Genomic DNA, 18,082 nt, shown 5'->3' with positions numbered 1-18,082 from the left:
AATAACCTCAGTGGCGTCATATCCTCCTTTCTATTCTAGCAGCCGATCAAATCGGTAGGTTGTATATTTGAGACATCTTAAAGTTTAAAAAAAGTTTTTAAAAATCTTATTACTTCATCCAATATTTAGATTGTTTTCAAGCTTATAACATTTTATACAATTATAAAATAAGTCCGCTACGTTGTCAGATGGTTAATCATTGCTTTTGATTGAACACGATACATGTGCTGAATTTCTTTACAATTAATTTTTGAATCCATACATGTTAATCACCTCGTGTGCATCAATTGACCTGTAAGTCATTCAAGTTCACTTTGACGATATAATCATCTTGCTTACATTATTCACAATCGGTCGTTAACTGAAATTCATTTAGATATTCAATTTTACACGCAATTATACCATGCCGAAAACCAAGGGCAAGACAAGGTCACACAAGCTGGTCATTGACGGGCAAGCAACACCAAAGCGGAGGGTAGCCAAACAGCCTACAGCTACGCCTCAACGACAACATAACCCCACAACGCAAAACCAGAGCATTGTCCCAACAACATACAACCAGTCCCTACCAGCTAAACCCACATTAGTTTTGCCTGAAGCCTCCATAGACAATGTCGCCAGGCCTACGCAAGTGAACAATCAGGCTGAAGCTACAGCAGGTAATTCAATCATGACACCATTAAATGTAACCTTTAATTCATTTGGGGCTTACATGCCAGTGTCAGTTGGGTCAACCCAGTTTTCTTTGGGTTACTATGTAGATGCCAATACCAGGGGGAAAATTATATCAGGAAAATTTATCAATCTAGGCACGTTACTAGTTAGAGACTTGAACCAAACTCAAATTTCATCCACTCTAGCTATTGATCCCAGTAGTATAAACCCTCCCGATGGGTGGGTCAACTGAGTGCACTTTTGATGCAAATGAGGTCAAGCAAGGGTGTCTGTTGATTGGTCAAGCGGTGTTGGGGTGAACGGAGTGCACTAGGACGGGGTCAACCCCAGCAGGGGTTGTAGAGCGGGTGAATAGACTGGCCTATGGCCCTAATTTTAGCATGCTTTCGCTTTGAGTTCCTGGAAAAGCTATTTTTCTGAAAATCCAGTGAAATCCTGTGTATTTCTATGTATTCCTGTGTATTTCTATGTATTAAATCTAAATGAATAACACAAGGTTTTAAGTTGACATGTTTATTAAAGAACAATTTAATTAATTTAGAGTGTTATTGACGTTGTGAAAAAACCTGCTTTTCTATGACGTCATAATAAGTATATAAACGCAATACACAATTCGCGTTATCACTTTCGATATCATGTCAGACAAGTTACCTACTGGACTTCCACGGAGTTATATTGAACAGCGATTGAGATTTTTGAATGATCAGCTGAACAGACAACGGCAGCGTGAATTACAACTCCGCAGAGAGAATCAACGGCGATTACAGTATTTACAGCGGGGAGGGGGGAAAAAGAAACTCATTTCGGATTATTACAAAATTCAACTGGAACGAGGACGTCAATCACGGAAATTTAAAGTCAAGGAAAATGTCTACAATGTTGCCTTCAAACCTATTCCAGAGAAAGAAAATACAACCTTCATTCGTCGCCTCTTCCGGGATATGTTAAAAAATGTGAAACGGGAAATGCAGTGCAATCCCAATGATTATCTACGTTTAAATATTCGGCACCCGTCTCTGGATTCAGCTATTTGGTACGAATTTACGCAGTCCAATCAGCTCAACGAGGACAAAATTCTGAACAAAATAGAATCCGTGCAGCAATCTAAAAAGGAATTCCTAATCACCGACGGGGCAGTGCAGATGGATTTTTTCCATGTCAAATATCCACAAGGCAGCGGGTGCACTAAGAAAAAACATCTACACGTGGATAAGGAGAAATTCAAAAACTCCAAGAGAGCGATCGTTCGCATTCAAAATCCTGAGGATTCTCTCTGCTTGTCCCGGGCTATTGTGGTAGCACGTCTACACAGCCAGAAATCAAACGACCCGGCATGGGAAACGAAATGGTTACGCATGAGAAAAGGGGATACACAATCGCTCGACCAGAAACGAGAAGCGAAAGCCTTGATGGAACAAGGTGGGTGTGTTATGAACCAGCCGTGTGGGCCACGTGAATGGGAGCAATTACAGCACGCGCTCACCCCGCAGTATCGATTGAAAATATTTCAATTCAAAACGAATACAACTCGTTTACGACTGGAACCTATTTACAAAGGACCGGGGCACGGGACTTGTTTGAATATCCTGCTGGATAACGAGCATTACGATGCCATTGTGTCTATGCCGGGAGTGACGGAAAACAGATACTATTGCGATTATTGCGATGTTGGTTACAGTCACATTGAAGAACATAGGACCGTCTGTCCTCATCGATGCTCATTTTGTTTAGCCGATACCCCCTGTACCCCGGACGGGACTCAGACGAATTGCCCTCATTGTAAGGGATTTTTCAGAAATGCAGCTTGTTACCAGAACCATTTAAAACCCTACAGCAGTAATACAACGACCACGGTCTGCAGTTTAATGGGGCGGTGTAACCAGTGTCAGAAATGGATGTCCAAGAAATTATTAAAACGCCACGCGTGTGGGGGTCAAACCGAATGCCGCATCTGTCACAAAGTCGTCACCATGCCTCATCACTGCTTTGTACAGACGAAACCCAAACCTAAGAAAGAAAAAGAAGAAGAAGAGGAGTTGAAAATATACATTTATTACGATTTCGAATGCAGTCAGGAAAACGGTATTCACATCCCCAATTTATGCGTGGCAGAACGTGTGTGTCAACATTGCGACAGTGTGGATATCGACAAGCCCTGTTCTCATTGTGAAGGATTCGGATCACAACGCCGCTTCCTATTTCAAGGACCCGACACGTTAAAACAGTTTATGGAATGGCTCTTACAGAGCGAGACCGATGAGCAAGGCCATGTGGAACTCAAACACGATGAAGCCACCATCATTGCCCACAATTTCAAAGGATACGATGGGCAATTTATTTTGAATTACCTGGTGCACACGGCGTGTATCAAACCCACCGTCATCCTGAACGGCAGTAAAATCTTATCCATGCAAGTCTTGGGGTTGAGATTCATCGATTCTTACAACTTTTTACCCTTTGCTCTTGCCAAGATGCCCTCTGCTTTCGGATTAACGGAATTGAAAAAAGGCTATTTCCCGCACTTTTTCAACACGACAGAGAACCAGCAGTATGTGGGTCCTTACCCGGCCGCTCATTTCTACAATCCTGACGATATGTCCACCGCCAATCGTGAAGCCTTCTATACTTGGTACCATCAACAAGAGGGGAAAGTCTTTGATTTCCAGAAAGAATTCTTAGCTTACTGCATCTCGGACGTGGATATTTTACGCCGCTGTTGTGCCCATTTCAAGTCCACCCTGTTTGATCTGGTGGAAGTAGACCCCTTTCAAGAATCCATCACGTTTGCCAGCACGGCTAATTTAGCCTACCGACGAGGATTCATGGTTGAAAATACCATCGCCATCATTCCCAATATGGGCTACCGACCAGCACGACGATATTCAGCTAAAGCTTGTCGATGGCTCGCCTGGTTAGAACATCAACATCACTGCATACGACATGCTAGAAATGAGGGCGAAGTCACGCTTGGACCCTATACAGTAGATGGGTATGATGAGGAATCCCGTATCGTGTACGAATTCTATGGCTGTTACTGGCACGGCTGTCCCACCTGTTACCCGAATCTGTTGACTGACATGCATCCTCATCGTGTTCAGCATACGTATCAAGACCTCTACCTGGACACCTTAAAACGAGCCAGTGCTTTAGAAGACCAAGGCTATACAGTCGTGAGCATATGGGAACACGAGTTTGATCGTCAGACCCAGACCAATGCCGACTTACAGGAATTTTTACAAGGAGTCGATATACAAGATCCTTTGAATCCCCGTGACGCTTTGTACGGAGGCCGGACCAATGCTACACGATTGTATTGTGAGGAGGGTGACATGCGATACGTGGATGTCTGTTCCCTGTACCCGTACGTGTTGAAATACAAACCATTTCCCGTCCAACATCCCCAAGTCATCACCAACCATTTCACCGATGTCAGAGACTATTTCGGGCTCATTCGTTGTCGTGTCCTCCCACCCCGAGAGCTGTATCACCCCGTATTACCTTACAAGACCGGGGGCAAATTACTCTTTCCCTTATGTCGCACCTGTGCGGAACAGCGTAACTTAGGACCCGACGAGCGGTGCCAGCACACCGATTCTGAACGCAGTCTCACTGGCACCTGGGTGACCACCGAACTTCACAAAGCATTAGATCTGGGCTATCGTCTCGACCGCATTTACGAAGTTTGGCATTTTGAGAAATCCAGTGACCACTTATTTCGATCGTATATCAACACCTTTTTGAAAATTAAACAAGAAGCTTCCGGATTCCCCGAGGATTGTCAAACAGCCCAACAGCAGCAACATTACATTGAGGAAATTCAGCAACGAGAAGGCATTGCCATGAACCCGGCCGACATCCAGAAAAATCCGGTCCGAAGAACCATTGCCAAACTCTTTTTAAATTGCTTGTGGGGAAAATTTGCTCAACGATTACAATTACCCAAATCCCTGTATCTCACGGAAGAAGAAGAATTACAACAGAAATTACAAGATGCCACTTTAGAAGTCAAAGGCATCGAACTCTTAGAAAATCGTGAACGCCCCGAATGTGATATGATGCTGATCAATTATCAGGAGAAAGAAGAATTTTTAGAAGACTGCCCCTTTGGAAACGTGGTGCTGGCGTGTTTTACAACAGCTCATGCTCGTTTACATTTGTACGAGACGTTACAGCCTTTGGGAGAGCGTGTCTTATACTTTGACACGGATAGTATCATCTATCAGCACGACGAGACCCAGTTCAACCCGACCATTATCAACAGTTTAGGCGGCTGGACCGATGAATTGGGTGGAGATCGTATCATCAAGTACATGTCGGGCGGGCCCAAAAATTATGCATACGAGACCCAGAATGGAAAATCTGTCTGCAAAGTCAAAGGATTGACACTCAATTATCGTGCCTCTAGAGTCGTGTCTCTCGATACGTTGGAAAAAATGTTGAAAGGAGAAGAAGAAGAAGTCCATGTCCGCTATCCGCACTTTATTCAACGAACCCGCCAACATGATGTGCGAACCATTCCTCTGGTGAAGAAATACCGCATGGTGTATGATAAACGTCAACGTATTCATGACTATGACACGCTGCCTTACGGGTATTAAAAAAGGACATGCTAGAGAAAACCATCAGTCGGCAAAATGACGGACTACGAATCACTACATAACCCGGGTACACCACGTTATGCTCTACTGTCAGATCGAGTAGCGTCGTTTGAAAATGCTCCCGAACACTTGCAGAACCTATTACCTACCATTGCAGAAGCGGGATACTTTTACAAAGGGTACGGGGATAACACGTGCTGTTTTTATTGCAACTTTGGACTTCACCATTGGGGAGGTGTCGACAATCCTTGGATACAACATGCTTATTGGTATCCTCACTGTCCTTACCTGAAGTGTAATAAGGGTAAACAATGGGTACGACAAGCCTTCAATGCCTATGCCCGCGCTAAAGACAGTGGTTGCGATTGGGAAGGCTTACCCTTAGACGCGGCAGGGAATCCAATGTGTACCCAGAAATGTCACATTTGTTTAGAACGAGACTTGAGAATTGCTTTTTTACCTTGTGGTCATTTATGTACTTGTGCTATATGTGCTACGGGACTGAAACAATGTCCTATTTGTAGACATGGTGTTGAGCAAGCTGTACGTATTTTTATTTGTTAATAAATAGATATGATTTTCCTGAACTTGTGTCATTTATCAAGATGTATACCTACGAGACACTTGAGCCTTTTCAGTTGAAACATGAATTTACCATGGTGGTGGCCGGACCCTCTAAATCGGGTAAAACAGAATTTGTCAAACAGCTGGTGCAAAATACGCAGTGGATTGCACCGCCTCCCGAAAAGATAGTATGGTGTTATCGCGAATGGCAGGCCGCGTACGAATCCTTACAGGACAAGGTCACTTTTATCCGCAATATACCTCAAGACGATGAGCAGATAGTGGCGGATCTCAGTACGCGTCATCTACTCATTTTTGATGATATGATGGGAGGTAAAGCCATCGAATCGATTGTCGACTGGTTTACGCGCAAAGCGCATCATCGAAATACCAGTGTCATTTATATCACACAAAATCTGTTTGATCGAGCAGTACAACATCGTACCATCAGTCTGAATGCTCACTATCTTGTGCTGTTTAAAAATCCTCGAGATAAATCTCAGATTGGGGTGTTAAGTCGGCAATTACAAATGCCGCATTTACTTCCAGCCTATGAGGACGCCACCCGTGTACCTCACGGGTATTTACTAGTGGACTTGAGTCCTCAGACGTCGGACGATTTAAGATTAAGAAGTCAACTCTTTACCAACTTGGCTGTGCACATGCCCCCGAGAGTATAAATAATGTCACATCATGGGGAGGTGTATCATTCGAAAGACAGTCTTCACCATGGGTAGACCTTCCGCGAAGAGTAAATTAGTCAAAACGTTACGCCGTTTACAACGGGAACGGGATCCCGTTCAACGGAGTCATCTCATTGAATTAGGACGTAGAGCCTTACTCAACTGGTTTGCGATGGGCGCTCGAAATTTATTGCGAGGCGTCTTACCAGGCAATAAAATCACTCAGCGGTTCATTCAATCCCATCGGCAAGACTTGAGTGTCATTGCCGATAAGAAGACCAATGAAGAAGAGCGTAAAAAAGCCATTTTGAAACGAGGAGGCGCCGGATTCTTGGGAGGGACCATTATCCGTCATTTATTCAAATGGGAAACAGGCCGTAAGCCCCATGGGGGACAACCCAAGAAAACCAAGAAACCACGGGCTAAGAAAGCTAAAAAATCGCCTCAGAGAATTCCTAAACTCATTATTCGCTTACCTAAGAAGACACCTAAGAAGTCCCCTAAGAAGTCCCCTAAGAAGACACCTCTCAGGATGAAGAATCCGTTTCCCAATTGGGCTCCAAAGAAAACCCCTCTCATGGTGAAGATGCCGTTTCCCAAGGCCACTCCCCCCAAGGCCACTAGAACGTTAGCCAATCTGAAAGCCGGATTAGCTCAAAAGAAAATGGAACGATCCATGCATGGGCCTATAGGAAGTTCCAGAACCAGTGATACTGCTCTACCGAGTTTTGCTCATACCTTTGGAAGCATGAAATTTCAACCCTTAACCGCCTCAACACCGGTTCAGGTGCAAAAGAAATATAAATGTAAATTTTGCCCTCTGGTCTTCAATGCGAGAGAGAACCGCAATCGTCACGAAGAGACCGTCCATCACAAACGTTTTGATCCTAAACATCCGAGTGCCATTGTCCTGGACTAGGTATAAAAAGGAGGGGGAAGGGGCCCCACCCTTCATTACCATGGCTCATACGAAGAAGTGTGAATGTCGATTACGACCTCATTTACCGCTCTTGCAGACGTTAGCGGCTCCGCACTATTCCAGCAAATTAAAGACAGAGGTGTTGAAACATTGTTCCAATGACTGCATTTTAAAGATTTGTGAGATTGTGTACAATCTATTAAAAGGGGTGATTCCTCTCACCCCTACTCAGAAGCGACAACTGGGTCGAAAGAAACACATCTTAAGACGCTTAGTCCACCCTCAACCCGTGAAAAAACGACGAGGTATACTCATTCACCAAAAAGGATTGGGTTCGTTTGTGTGTGGCAAGATTTGTAAGAAATCATGAGTCGAAAAATGGTGTTGGTACCGGAAGCGATGCTCAACGAATTAAAAGGCAAATTACCTAAACCTCCCGAATTTACCTCGACTATTGGTTTACGCAGTGATTTGGACGAGATTGAACATCGAGATGATTTAACCGAGAAAGAAAAAGTGGGGTTGTACGGGCATCAACTTCATCGCTATCGTCAATATTTACAACAAGCTCGACATTCCACCCCAGCCACTCGGCCCTCCCCAACCAGTGCAGCCAGTGCCGCCTCACCACCCTCAGCTGCCGCAGCACCCGATGACTTGGAGGAACAGATTATCAAAAGCGTCAATAAACCGGGTCAAAAGAAAGCAGGTTTATTACTCGATCATCTCAAGAAATCCAAAGTGGTGACTTGGAATAAAGAAGGAGAAATCAGCTATAGAGGACGCAGGGTTCCCGATTCCAATATCGTGGATTTAATCACCGAGTCCCAGAGACAAAAACCTTTGAAACATCGTGAACCGCCTGCAGGGTTACAGCAATTTGCTCAAGCGTTAAAAGAAACGAATGCCCCTAAAGGATATTTGACCAATCGGGATGTTATAAAAGCCATGGACAAGCCCGGAAAAATCAGTACTCCTAAACCTATAGAAGAAGAAGAAGATGAGAGCGGATTTCAAGAAATCTCGGGTTTTGACCAATCTTTCTATGAAACTCCCAGACGAATGATGACCCCTAAAAATATCCGGGAGGCTGGTAAAAAGACATCACGTGAAATTGGAAAATGGTTAAATCTGCCATGAAACCAGAACAGATCTTACAGCGACTGTATTACGATCCCAAGACAGGTTATGGGGGAGTCCAGGCGTTGTATCGTCAAGTGCGTCAGTTAGGACACAAGATTACCCTGTCTCAAATTCGAGAATGGGTGAAAGCTCAAGATACCTATACCTTGCATAAACCGATACGGAGGAAATTCAAGCGACGACAAACACGCGTGACGGATATGGATGAACAATGGCAATTAGATTTAGCCGATGTCTCCAGCTTGAAACAAGACAATAATGGGTATACGTTTTTATTATGTGCCATTGACGTGCTGTCTAAATATGCCTGGGTCGTGCCTTTAAAACAGAAAACGGGGAAAGAAATGATACGAGGCTTACGACGGATTTTTCGAGAGGGACGTCGCCCCGTGCGCATTCAGTCCGATCAAGGAAAATAATTTACCAATAAAGAATTTCGTCAAGCCTTCAAATCCATTCATTTCTTTACGACCCGTAATGCCGAAACCAAAGCCAGTATTGTGGAACGTTTTCAACGCACGCTGAAAGCACGCATGTGGCGGTATTTTACACGTCATAAAACACGACGGTATGTCGATGTCTTGGCCGATCTGGTGTATGGTTACAATCATACCTATCATCGCAGTATCCGGCGAGCTCCTGCTCAAGTCAATGCCAAGAATGTCTTGACCGTATGGAAAACCTTGTATGGAAAACAGAGTGCCGATACCACGAGTCGCTTGCAAGTGGGAGATCGTGTACGCATTAGTAAAGCCAAACGTACGTTTGAAAAAGGATATTTACCGAATTGGACCAAAGAACTGTTTACCATCTCTAGAAAAGTGCCAGGACGCAACGTCTATCGCATTCAAGATGATCACGGGGAAGAATTAGAAGGAACCTTTTACGAGAAGGAATTACAACAAGTGATTAAAGACGATGATGTCTACGAAGTGGAGGAGATCTTAGGGTATAAAAAGCGGCGTGTGGGAAAAAAAGTCATTTCAGAAGTCAAAGTGCGTTGGAAAGGATATCCACCCAGTTTTGATTCATGGATTCCGCAAGCGGATCTCATTCGACCATGACCACCCAGTGGACTTTCTTGGGTGAAAAAGTCCCTCGAGCAGAAATTGTGTATTTTGCACAATTATTCCTGTGTTTAACCATCATTATCACCTCGGTCGTCATGTTAGCCTTAGGCGATCCCAATCGCGATTTTTGGATGGTGACCTTAAGTTCTCTCGTAGGCTACGTCATGCCTAGTCCACAAATGACGTTAGCGAGCCCGAGTATAAAACAGGAGTCCCCTTCACCTGAGAGATCAGTTCACCATGGTTAAGCCACAGTACGCCTGGAAACAAGAGGGGAAGAAAAGTACCTGGTTCTGGGATAAGCAAATGTGTTTGATGCATTGTAAACAACACAAAGTGTTAGATCAACCGGTGTACTTGTACAAACGGATACTGATACCTCACGGATGGTCAGCCTTTATCATGAAGACCAAGTATCAAGAGTTTCGCTGGAAAGTCAAAGCCTTCTGGGGATTGATGGGACGACAAGACGAATCCGATTGGACCTTAAATGCTAGTCCTTGGTTTGACCATTCCGAGGACTGTCTCCGACATTTTAAAGACATGATCAATGAAGGTTATGATGTGGCCGATTGCTGGGGAACCCGACACTATCTGGTGATGCGACGACGCTTAGTCCCGAGACGAACACTAGAGTTGGAAGACTCGGAAACGTTGATGTGGGGTGGTGGTGGTCGCGATCAAGAAGAATGACATGTAAAATTGTGTATTAACATTATGTTGTATGTTCAATAAAATATGAAAATGTTCATTGTGTTATGAGTATAAATAGAGAAGGAAACAGAGACAGGGGCTCATTTAAGACATCATGGCTGGAGGAGAAGGGTTTTACATGACTCTGTTGAGTGATGGGTCGATGGAATCGTTTCCGACGAATACGACGGCTCAATTTAAAACGTTATTGCCACACACCATGGACTTAACGGATGGAGAATGGGAAGTCGGATTGACCGAAATGATGTACTCGGCCAACTTACAAAACGTATCGGATAGCGAGGCTTATGTGGACGTTCTCATTCCAGATCCGTATACGCAATATGTCCAAGATCCCAACACTTATAAATGGGAAAGATTTAAGACAGAGAATATGGGCAAAGTCACGATGGCCGGGTGTGAGGTGGTGGTCCCCTGGGATCTGACGCCATGGTCCCATCTCTTTGCGGGAGGGGATAGTTTATTTCCCTTCGATATCATTCGCATTCACTTCCGACCCGGAGCTTATACACAACCTTTGGCGTTAATCAATGAAATCAACGCAGCCTTAAGGAGAACCCTGTGGAAAGTATGGAGGGAGTTAGGGAATCCTAACGACGAGGGGAACAACCAGCTCTTAGTGTATCACCCCGAGTACGATCGTGTCGAGTATCAGTTTAATGGGAAAGCACTGAGATCCACCCCCATGTGCATTCGTTTCCCTACGCCCTTAGCGTACAAGCTAGGTCTGGATAGTGACAAAATGATCCTGGGCGATGAAACCATGACGAAATGGATCAACGTGAATTACTTGGGGAACACGACCATGGATGTCTACGACAATCTGAAAGCCATGTATGTGTATTGTGACATTGTGGATCCTCAAGTGGTGGGCACCAACAAATTGAAATTATTGAGAGTCGTCCCCTGTACGGGTCAATACGACGATCGACAACAAGCCCGTTGGGAACCGATTCGAGCCGAATATTTGAAACTGAGTAAGAAATATTTCGATACCATTGAGGTACACATCATGAATTCTTTAGGGCGCCCTATGGGCTTTTTAAATGGGCGCTCCTTAGTCAAACTTCATTTCCGCAAAGTGTATTGAAAGATGAAGTACCATCGAGGAGTCAGACGCCAGAAAGGACACGGAATCTGGTTTCTCATTCCATGGATTGCCAATGCCATTGTGGGTCAAGCGGGTCAAGGAAAGAAGAGAAAGAGACGGCGTAAAAAGTATAAAAAGCGGGTGTAACCCCTAACGAAGTTCATTTACATCAAGATGCACTACCATAAAGGTTTAATACGGCAGCAGGGTCACGGGCTTGGAGCCCTGCTGGGAATAGCCAGCAAAGTGGCGGGTCCCCTGATCAGTGGATTATTAGGTGGAGCCCCCGCACAACAGCAACAACAACAGCGTCCTGTCTATCAAGAGAGATATTATGATTACGACCGCCCTTATCGCCCTTATCGCTCTTATCAGAGGAGACGACGTAGAAGCCAGCCAACAGAAGAATATGATCCAGAATCTGAAAAGCAGAAGGGAAAAGGATTTTTCACCGATTTACTCAAATCGGGGGCTAAAAGTGCCTTAAAGGCTGCTGCTAAAACAGGGATGGATGTGTTAGATAATAAACGATCCCTCAAAGACGCTCTCAAGACACACGGTGCCCAAGCCCTGAAAGAGACAGCCGGGTATGCCCGTAGGCGAAGATCTCGAAAAGCCCCATCCAAACGAGGAAGAAAAGCACGCACAGGAATACTCAGGAAGCCTGGAACCACGACCCTCAAAAGAAAACAGGTGGGAAAACAGGTGGGAATACAGGAAGGAAAAGGCTTTGTTAAAAGAAAACAACGTATCTTAGCTCGGGGAGGGCCTCATAAGAGACCTAGGAAGCAACCTAGGAAGCGATCTAGGAAGGGAGGTAGGAAGCTCGTGAAAAGGGGTAAGCCAAAACGCTCTCTGGATATTTTCGACTGAGAACCCTATAAAAAGGGAGTGAGAAGGATCCCAGAACACATTTGATCCCAGTTCACGCTGAGTAACACATCGTTCCAATATGATGCACCGAGAATCTTGCGCTTGTGGCACCAGCAGTTTAGAACTGTTTAAAGTGCCCCCGACCAACGTCACTTTAGAAGATTCGAAATGGATGGAATATTACCCCATTTCCAGTACCCTCAACTCGGATACGGCTCCGATTGAATTTGAAATCAAAGGACAAGGAGATGAATATCTGGATTTATCCCAAACGTATCTCCAGATGGTCTGTAAATTCACGAAAGCCAATGGAACGAATCTCGCAGGAGGCAATTCGTCCTCGACCCCCGTGAATAACATTCTCCATTCCTTGTTCAGTGAAATCGATGTCAGTCTCAATGGAAAAGTCATTACCCCGGGAACGGATACTTATCCCTACAAAGCGTATCTGGAGAAATTGCTGTCTTATGCACCCAAGACTCTGGAAACCCAGATGAGAGCCTGTAGCTTGTGGGAAAAAGATACGGCAGGACATATGGATGAGGTCAAATTAGAAGCTCTGGCTCAAACTCCTATCGAATTTGCAGTAGTGAATAACAAAGTCAACATCGCGGCCGTCATCCCGACTCCCGAGTATCCGGATGATTCCAAGAATGTAGGGTTGAGAAAACGTCACGAGAAGATTACAGACAGTAAGGAGATCGTGTTGATGGATCGATTACATCTGGATTTGTTTGAGCAAGAGAAATGTCTCCCTAATGGCGTGGATGTCCGTCTCCGATTCAATCGCGCTCGACCCCAGTTCTACATGATGACCGCTGCCGGGAGTAGTGGGAAAGTGGTCATTCAAAGTATGATCTTGTGGGTGAGGAAAGTCAAACCTGTGCCGAGTATCATTAATCTCATCAATCAGCAACTGAGTACTCAAACGGCGAAATATCCATTGAGACGAGTGGAAGTGAAAACCTTCACCATTCCTAGTGGCACCCAATCTAAAATCACCGATCATCTGTTTCAAGGACAGATGCCTAAACTGATCGTGTTGGGGTTTGTGGACAATGCGGCTTTTAATGGGGATAATACCCGAAACCCCTTTCATTTCCAAAATGAGAGAGTCAAGAAATTAGAAATCAGTATCAATGGAGAAATGATGGAAACCCGACCTTTGGAACCTAATTTCACCGACGATCAGTACCTGAGATCGTATTTGAGTCTGTACAAAGGCTTGGGAAAATTAGGCCAGGACTGGGCTCCGGACATTACCCTAGAAGAGTATAAAAACGGTTACACCCTCTGGTGTGTGGATTTCACGAAAGATCAAGAAGCCCAGACGGATAAATTTCATCTCATACAGACGGGGAACTTGAGAGTGGAAGTGCAATTTGCCGCCAACGTGGCCAGGACCTTAAACTGTGTGGTGTATGCCGTGTTCGACAATCTGCTAGAAATCAACAAACAACGAGAAGTCAGCATCGATTACTAAGAGAGAGAGATGGATACTCAGCAATTGAGAGATGTTTTACAACGAGATTTAGGACCGGCGTTTGCCGGTGTGTATCCTCGAGATGTCATACCTGAGCTGTTACCTCATCACAAAGCCATCGTGGTGAATACAGACCCTCACGATCGCCCTGGAGCGCATTGGGTCTGTTTGTATTTGAGTAGCCCTACCGTCGAATATTTTGATTCTTACGGATTACCTCCCACCCATAAAGACATCCAAGACTTTATTCAACGCCACGGAGAGACTTGGATTCATAATACCCATTGTTATCAAGATTTGAATACGGATGTCTGTGGACAATACTGTGTGTATTTTTTACATCAACGCCATCGCCATAGAAGCACCGTACGAGAATGGTTACTTCCCTGGAAAGGCACGGCCTTACAACGCGATCGTTTTGTGGCGGATTGGTTTAAAGAGACCTTCCGAAAACCGAGAACCCATCAAGGACAAACTTGTCAATGTCAAAGACTGAATATATTGTAAACTATGTTATTGTTATTGTTCATAGTTGGAGTTTAATAAAACGTTGGAAATTTTTTTTTTTTTTTTTTTCTTGTCATTGTAATCAACCATGTCTTTTCAAAAAGAATGGGTAGCCCTGAAAAGGGCTGTTTTTCTTTCTCTCTCTGTTCTTTTCTCTTCTTCTTCTCTCTTCTCTCTTCTCCTTCTCCTTCTCTTCTTTTCTTCTCTGTCCCCCTCTCACTGTCTGTTCTTCTTCTTCTTCTTTCTTCTTTTCTTTTTCTGCTCCTCCGGGGGTTGCTCGTGGTCAAACACAAACACAGGCAACCACCCGTGTTTAAAAAACATTCTCCCCGGAGGCCGCTGTACCACTTCTAACTCTGCGTCCCAGTTTTCCTCAGGCGGGGGCAGATCCTGGCTCATGGGCGGTGGGGGAAGAGCCTCCCGTGAGGCCGGCGGGGTAATCTCTTGCTCCCAATCCTCCTCCCATTTGATAGAATAATCATTCACCGTAGGGTCTGGTCCTACTCTACGGCTCATGGTTCTGGTTCCTTTAAAAAATCGGAATGCCCGATTTTGACGTTGCGCTCGGTTTAAAAAGGCGAGAGCGCGGACGTCCTCGAAAACATCCCCTTACCTCAGATGGCTGACGTCATGTTGATGACTCATCAAAAAACACTATATACATAGGTCACTTGTTACCATTTTTCTCAATCATGTCGTTTGAACGGTACGCGGATGATGAGAAAGATGTACTAGTGTGTGGGTATTGCCGAGGACCTTGGAGCACTTGTGGGTGTTTTCATTATAAAAAAGAAAACATCCTGGCCAAACATAAGTGGATAGAGAGATTGGCAGAGCTGAATTATTATCCCTTTGTCTATAAATATTGTGGTCACACTAGAGAACCCTGGCTAGAGTGTAAGTGCCCGCAGCATTGTACCATCACCCCTGAAGAAGAAATAGCACATAAGGACTGTACCTGTGAGATCTGTCAGGAGTTTAGAGAGCGCTGGACTCAGAGAAAGTTTGATCCCCGGCTGTTTCAACATTGTCCTTACAGTCAAGAACCCCGGTCAACGTGTACCTGTGAGACCTGTCAACCAGCATGTCGGTGACGGATCTACGAGGAGATGTATTATCTCTACCTTGGGTGGATGCTATTGTACAACAATGTAACTGTTTAACGGTGAAACCTCATGGAATAAGTCAACGTATTGCCGACCGATTTCCTTGGGCTAATCTGTATGCGACCCGACAACCTTTAGGACGGAGAAATTTAGCTATAGCAGGGGATCGAGGAATACCGGGTACTGTGTGTATTATGCCTCATTCTACTCATCCTGATGTGATCTGTTTGTTAGCGCAATGGGATTACGGGAGAGGCACTCAACGCTTACCCCTGTATGCCGATACCCCCGAACAACGTGAACTTTGGTTTCAACAATGTTTACAGGAATTAGGCACTTTGTCTTACCAGACTTTAGCGTTTCCTTATCGTATTGGATGTGGATTAGCCGGAGGCAATTGGACTCATTATAGACAATGGATTTGTGACTTTGCTTATCGGTATCATAAACATGTGTACATTGTCAAGAAAATGTAACTTTATTATAGCTTTATTCTAGCTCTTACTTGTGTTAATAAAAACTTTTTTTAAAACAAACTTGTGTGTTTCTTGATTTTTTGCCATAAAAAGTGTCTTTTCAAAAAAGTTGGTGGCCCTGAAAAGGGCCGTTTGGTCCTAAGGACCGACTTTTCATTCCCTGCTTCCGGTAAACCGGCATAACGGGCACCGTCCCCGGGTGTGTCGCCGCTCCTCTATCCGCTCCACGCACGAGCAGCAAGCTGGGCGCTGCCCACATCCCCTGCACGTGATTCCAGAGTGTACCCTGTCTTGCCAGCAGACAGGGCACTTAAACCAGATGGGAACCGCCCTATCTGCCCAGCCAGGGACAGTCATAGGGTGGTTCCTCGGGGGATGAGTTGCCACCGGTGCGTGGGTTGGCCTCGGTGGTGGAGTCCTCCCTGCAAACCGGATGGTAGGTGGTGGGGGTCTTGCAGGGGCTGCCGGTCTCGGTGGTGATGACGTGGCTGCCACCAGCAGCGACGGACTCTGGGCTGGACTGGGAGGTGGTGCGGGGGACGGTGACCGCGGTGAATACTCCACCGGTGACGCTGATGAGTCGCTCATCGGCACCGGGCTGTATTCCTCCGGTGCCGATGGGATCGCTGGTGGTGGTGTTGTAGCCGTCGCCGGGGAGTAAGGTGGTGGTGGTGAGGGTGGCTGTGGGGCCCGTCGGCGCGGTCTCGTGGCCGTGGAGATTCGAGCGGTGCGGCGCCGGGGTGCCCTCCCTTCATACTCGGACCGCACCCGGCAGATGATCTCACGGACCCCACTCTGGTCGAAAGGGGAGAAGGTGCTCAGGTCGTTCTCAGAACGCACGACCCAATTCTCCCCTACCCGTTCCTCAGCCACCACTACCAGCCGGTACCGGAATCCAAGCAAGGTCTGGAAATTGTAGAGCGGGTCTCTTCTTGTAGCCATTCTTCTTTCTTCTTTCTTCTATAACTTAAAAAGCTGTGCTGTATCACCAGTGAAGCAAACTGGCGAGTGCGCCGGTATATATCAGGAAAGCGCGGACCTCCTCGAAAACACCCCTCGCTTCGGAGACGAAGCCAAGATGGCGGCCGTCAAAATGGCGGATTTGTGCTTTCGAGTAGAGAGTTTTTTCTCATTGTCTTTTTCTAGACATTCGATTTCTGTGCATGGTAGATTTAATCTGATAGATTCTGAGACGGCGAATGCGTTAAACTTATTTTTATTTTGCTACGTCGCATAGTTTTCAAAGAAACAGTGGTTAAAGAGGTCGAGTCGAGGTTCAATGTTTCTTCACCGCCTCTTTAAAAATGTATTTCTCGACCATGTACATCCCTAAAAACATCTCATAAGGTCTATTCGATAGAAAACACCTTATTTGATTCGATTTTCACTCTACCTTTAGGATTTTCTGGATTCCTCAACAAATAAACCCTTCTCTGAGAGACTCAACCAAACACAGCTTTCGTGTAAACAATTTTATTCATGTCACATATTTCAAATACATAACTCCCACACACAACACCAATGCACATGTCTTTTTAAAATAGGGTCCAACATTTTTTCCATTTCTCGAATCCTGCGTTGAAATCGATAGCGATCAGCGGCTACAGTCATCCAGATACTTGTCCGGTCTTCTTCGGGTAACAGATACACTTCATTATGGTCCAGATTAAAAGTCACACGTTTAACTTGACGTACATCTCTCGAAGACATCGTAGTCTGATTTTCTCGATTTCTGCTCTGTCTGTGGGTCGCATTCGTTTCAATTCCTGGCCCATTAAATGAATCAATACTAAGGCTTGCGGGTTGACCCGGTTCTCGATCAAATACTGACAGAGACATGGATAGTCCTTTAAGCTGATGGGAAATAATTCTTCTCGCATATAGTGTAACACAAATTCAAACTGCCCAGAATGAATGTCTGTGAGATAATCCAATACATAAGTTATCGCTTTCTCTGTGATGTGGTCACTGCTGGCCATCCTCCGGGAATAAATGAAATGAATTAAGTTCTTCACACTTTATGTATACTTCTCGAAGCCAGTCCTTGGTGATACTTTCAATCTCGGCGGTTTTTTCAGGCATGCGTTTCTTGAATTCCTCCCCCGCGACATAAATTAACATCAATCCCGCATCGTTATAGAGCTTGATGTACACATGGTTCCGTAGATCTGTATATTCGTC

The 18,082-nt window shown here is 45.1% G+C and overlaps 2 protein-coding genes across 2 annotated transcripts; one reads left to right on the top strand and one right to left on the bottom strand.

Annotated features, from left to right (window-relative positions):
• Positions 1–403: 403 nt before the first annotated feature.
• LOC130053738 (uncharacterized) lies at positions 404–5,273 on the top strand. Its single transcript, XM_056161225.1, has 3 exons — positions 404–659; positions 1,702–2,094; positions 2,788–5,273. Exons 1-3 carry the CDS (start codon positions 404–406, stop codon positions 5,271–5,273), a joined length of 3,135 nt encoding a protein of 1,044 aa, XP_056017200.1.
• Positions 5,274–16,054: 10,781 nt separating this feature from the next.
• On the bottom strand, positions 16,055–16,843 carry LOC130053737 (uncharacterized). Its single transcript, XM_056161224.1, has one exon. The coding sequence runs from the start codon at positions 16,841–16,843 to the stop codon at positions 16,055–16,057; it is 789 nt and encodes a 262-aa protein (XP_056017199.1).
• Between the last annotated feature and the right edge of the window lie 1,239 nt (positions 16,844–18,082).

The sequence above is a fragment of the Ostrea edulis genome, chromosome 4 (assembly GCF_947568905.1).
Source record: "Ostrea edulis chromosome 4, xbOstEdul1.1, whole genome shotgun sequence".
Lineage (NCBI taxonomy): Eukaryota > Metazoa > Mollusca > Bivalvia > Ostreida > Ostreidae > Ostrea > Ostrea edulis.
The sequence above is the reverse complement of the archived record's forward strand: the minus strand, read 5'-3'. Positions and strand labels throughout refer to the sequence as shown.

Coding starts and splice junctions, on each gene's coding strand:
- LOC130053738 (XM_056161225.1), top strand. CDS start 404: ATGCCGAAAACCAAGGGCAAGACAAGGTCACACAAGCTGGTCATTGAC. Junction 660..1,701: donor TCAGGCTGAAGCTACAGCAG/GTAATTCAATCA, acceptor CTCTGGATTCAG/CTATTTGGTACGAATTTACG. Junction 2,095..2,787: donor GAAAGCCTTGATGGAACAAG/GTGGGTGTGTTA, acceptor TATGCGTGGCAG/AACGTGTGTGTCAACATTGC.
- LOC130053737 (XM_056161224.1), bottom strand. CDS start 16,843: ATGGCTACAAGAAGAGACCCGCTCTACAATTTCCAGACCTTGCTTGGA.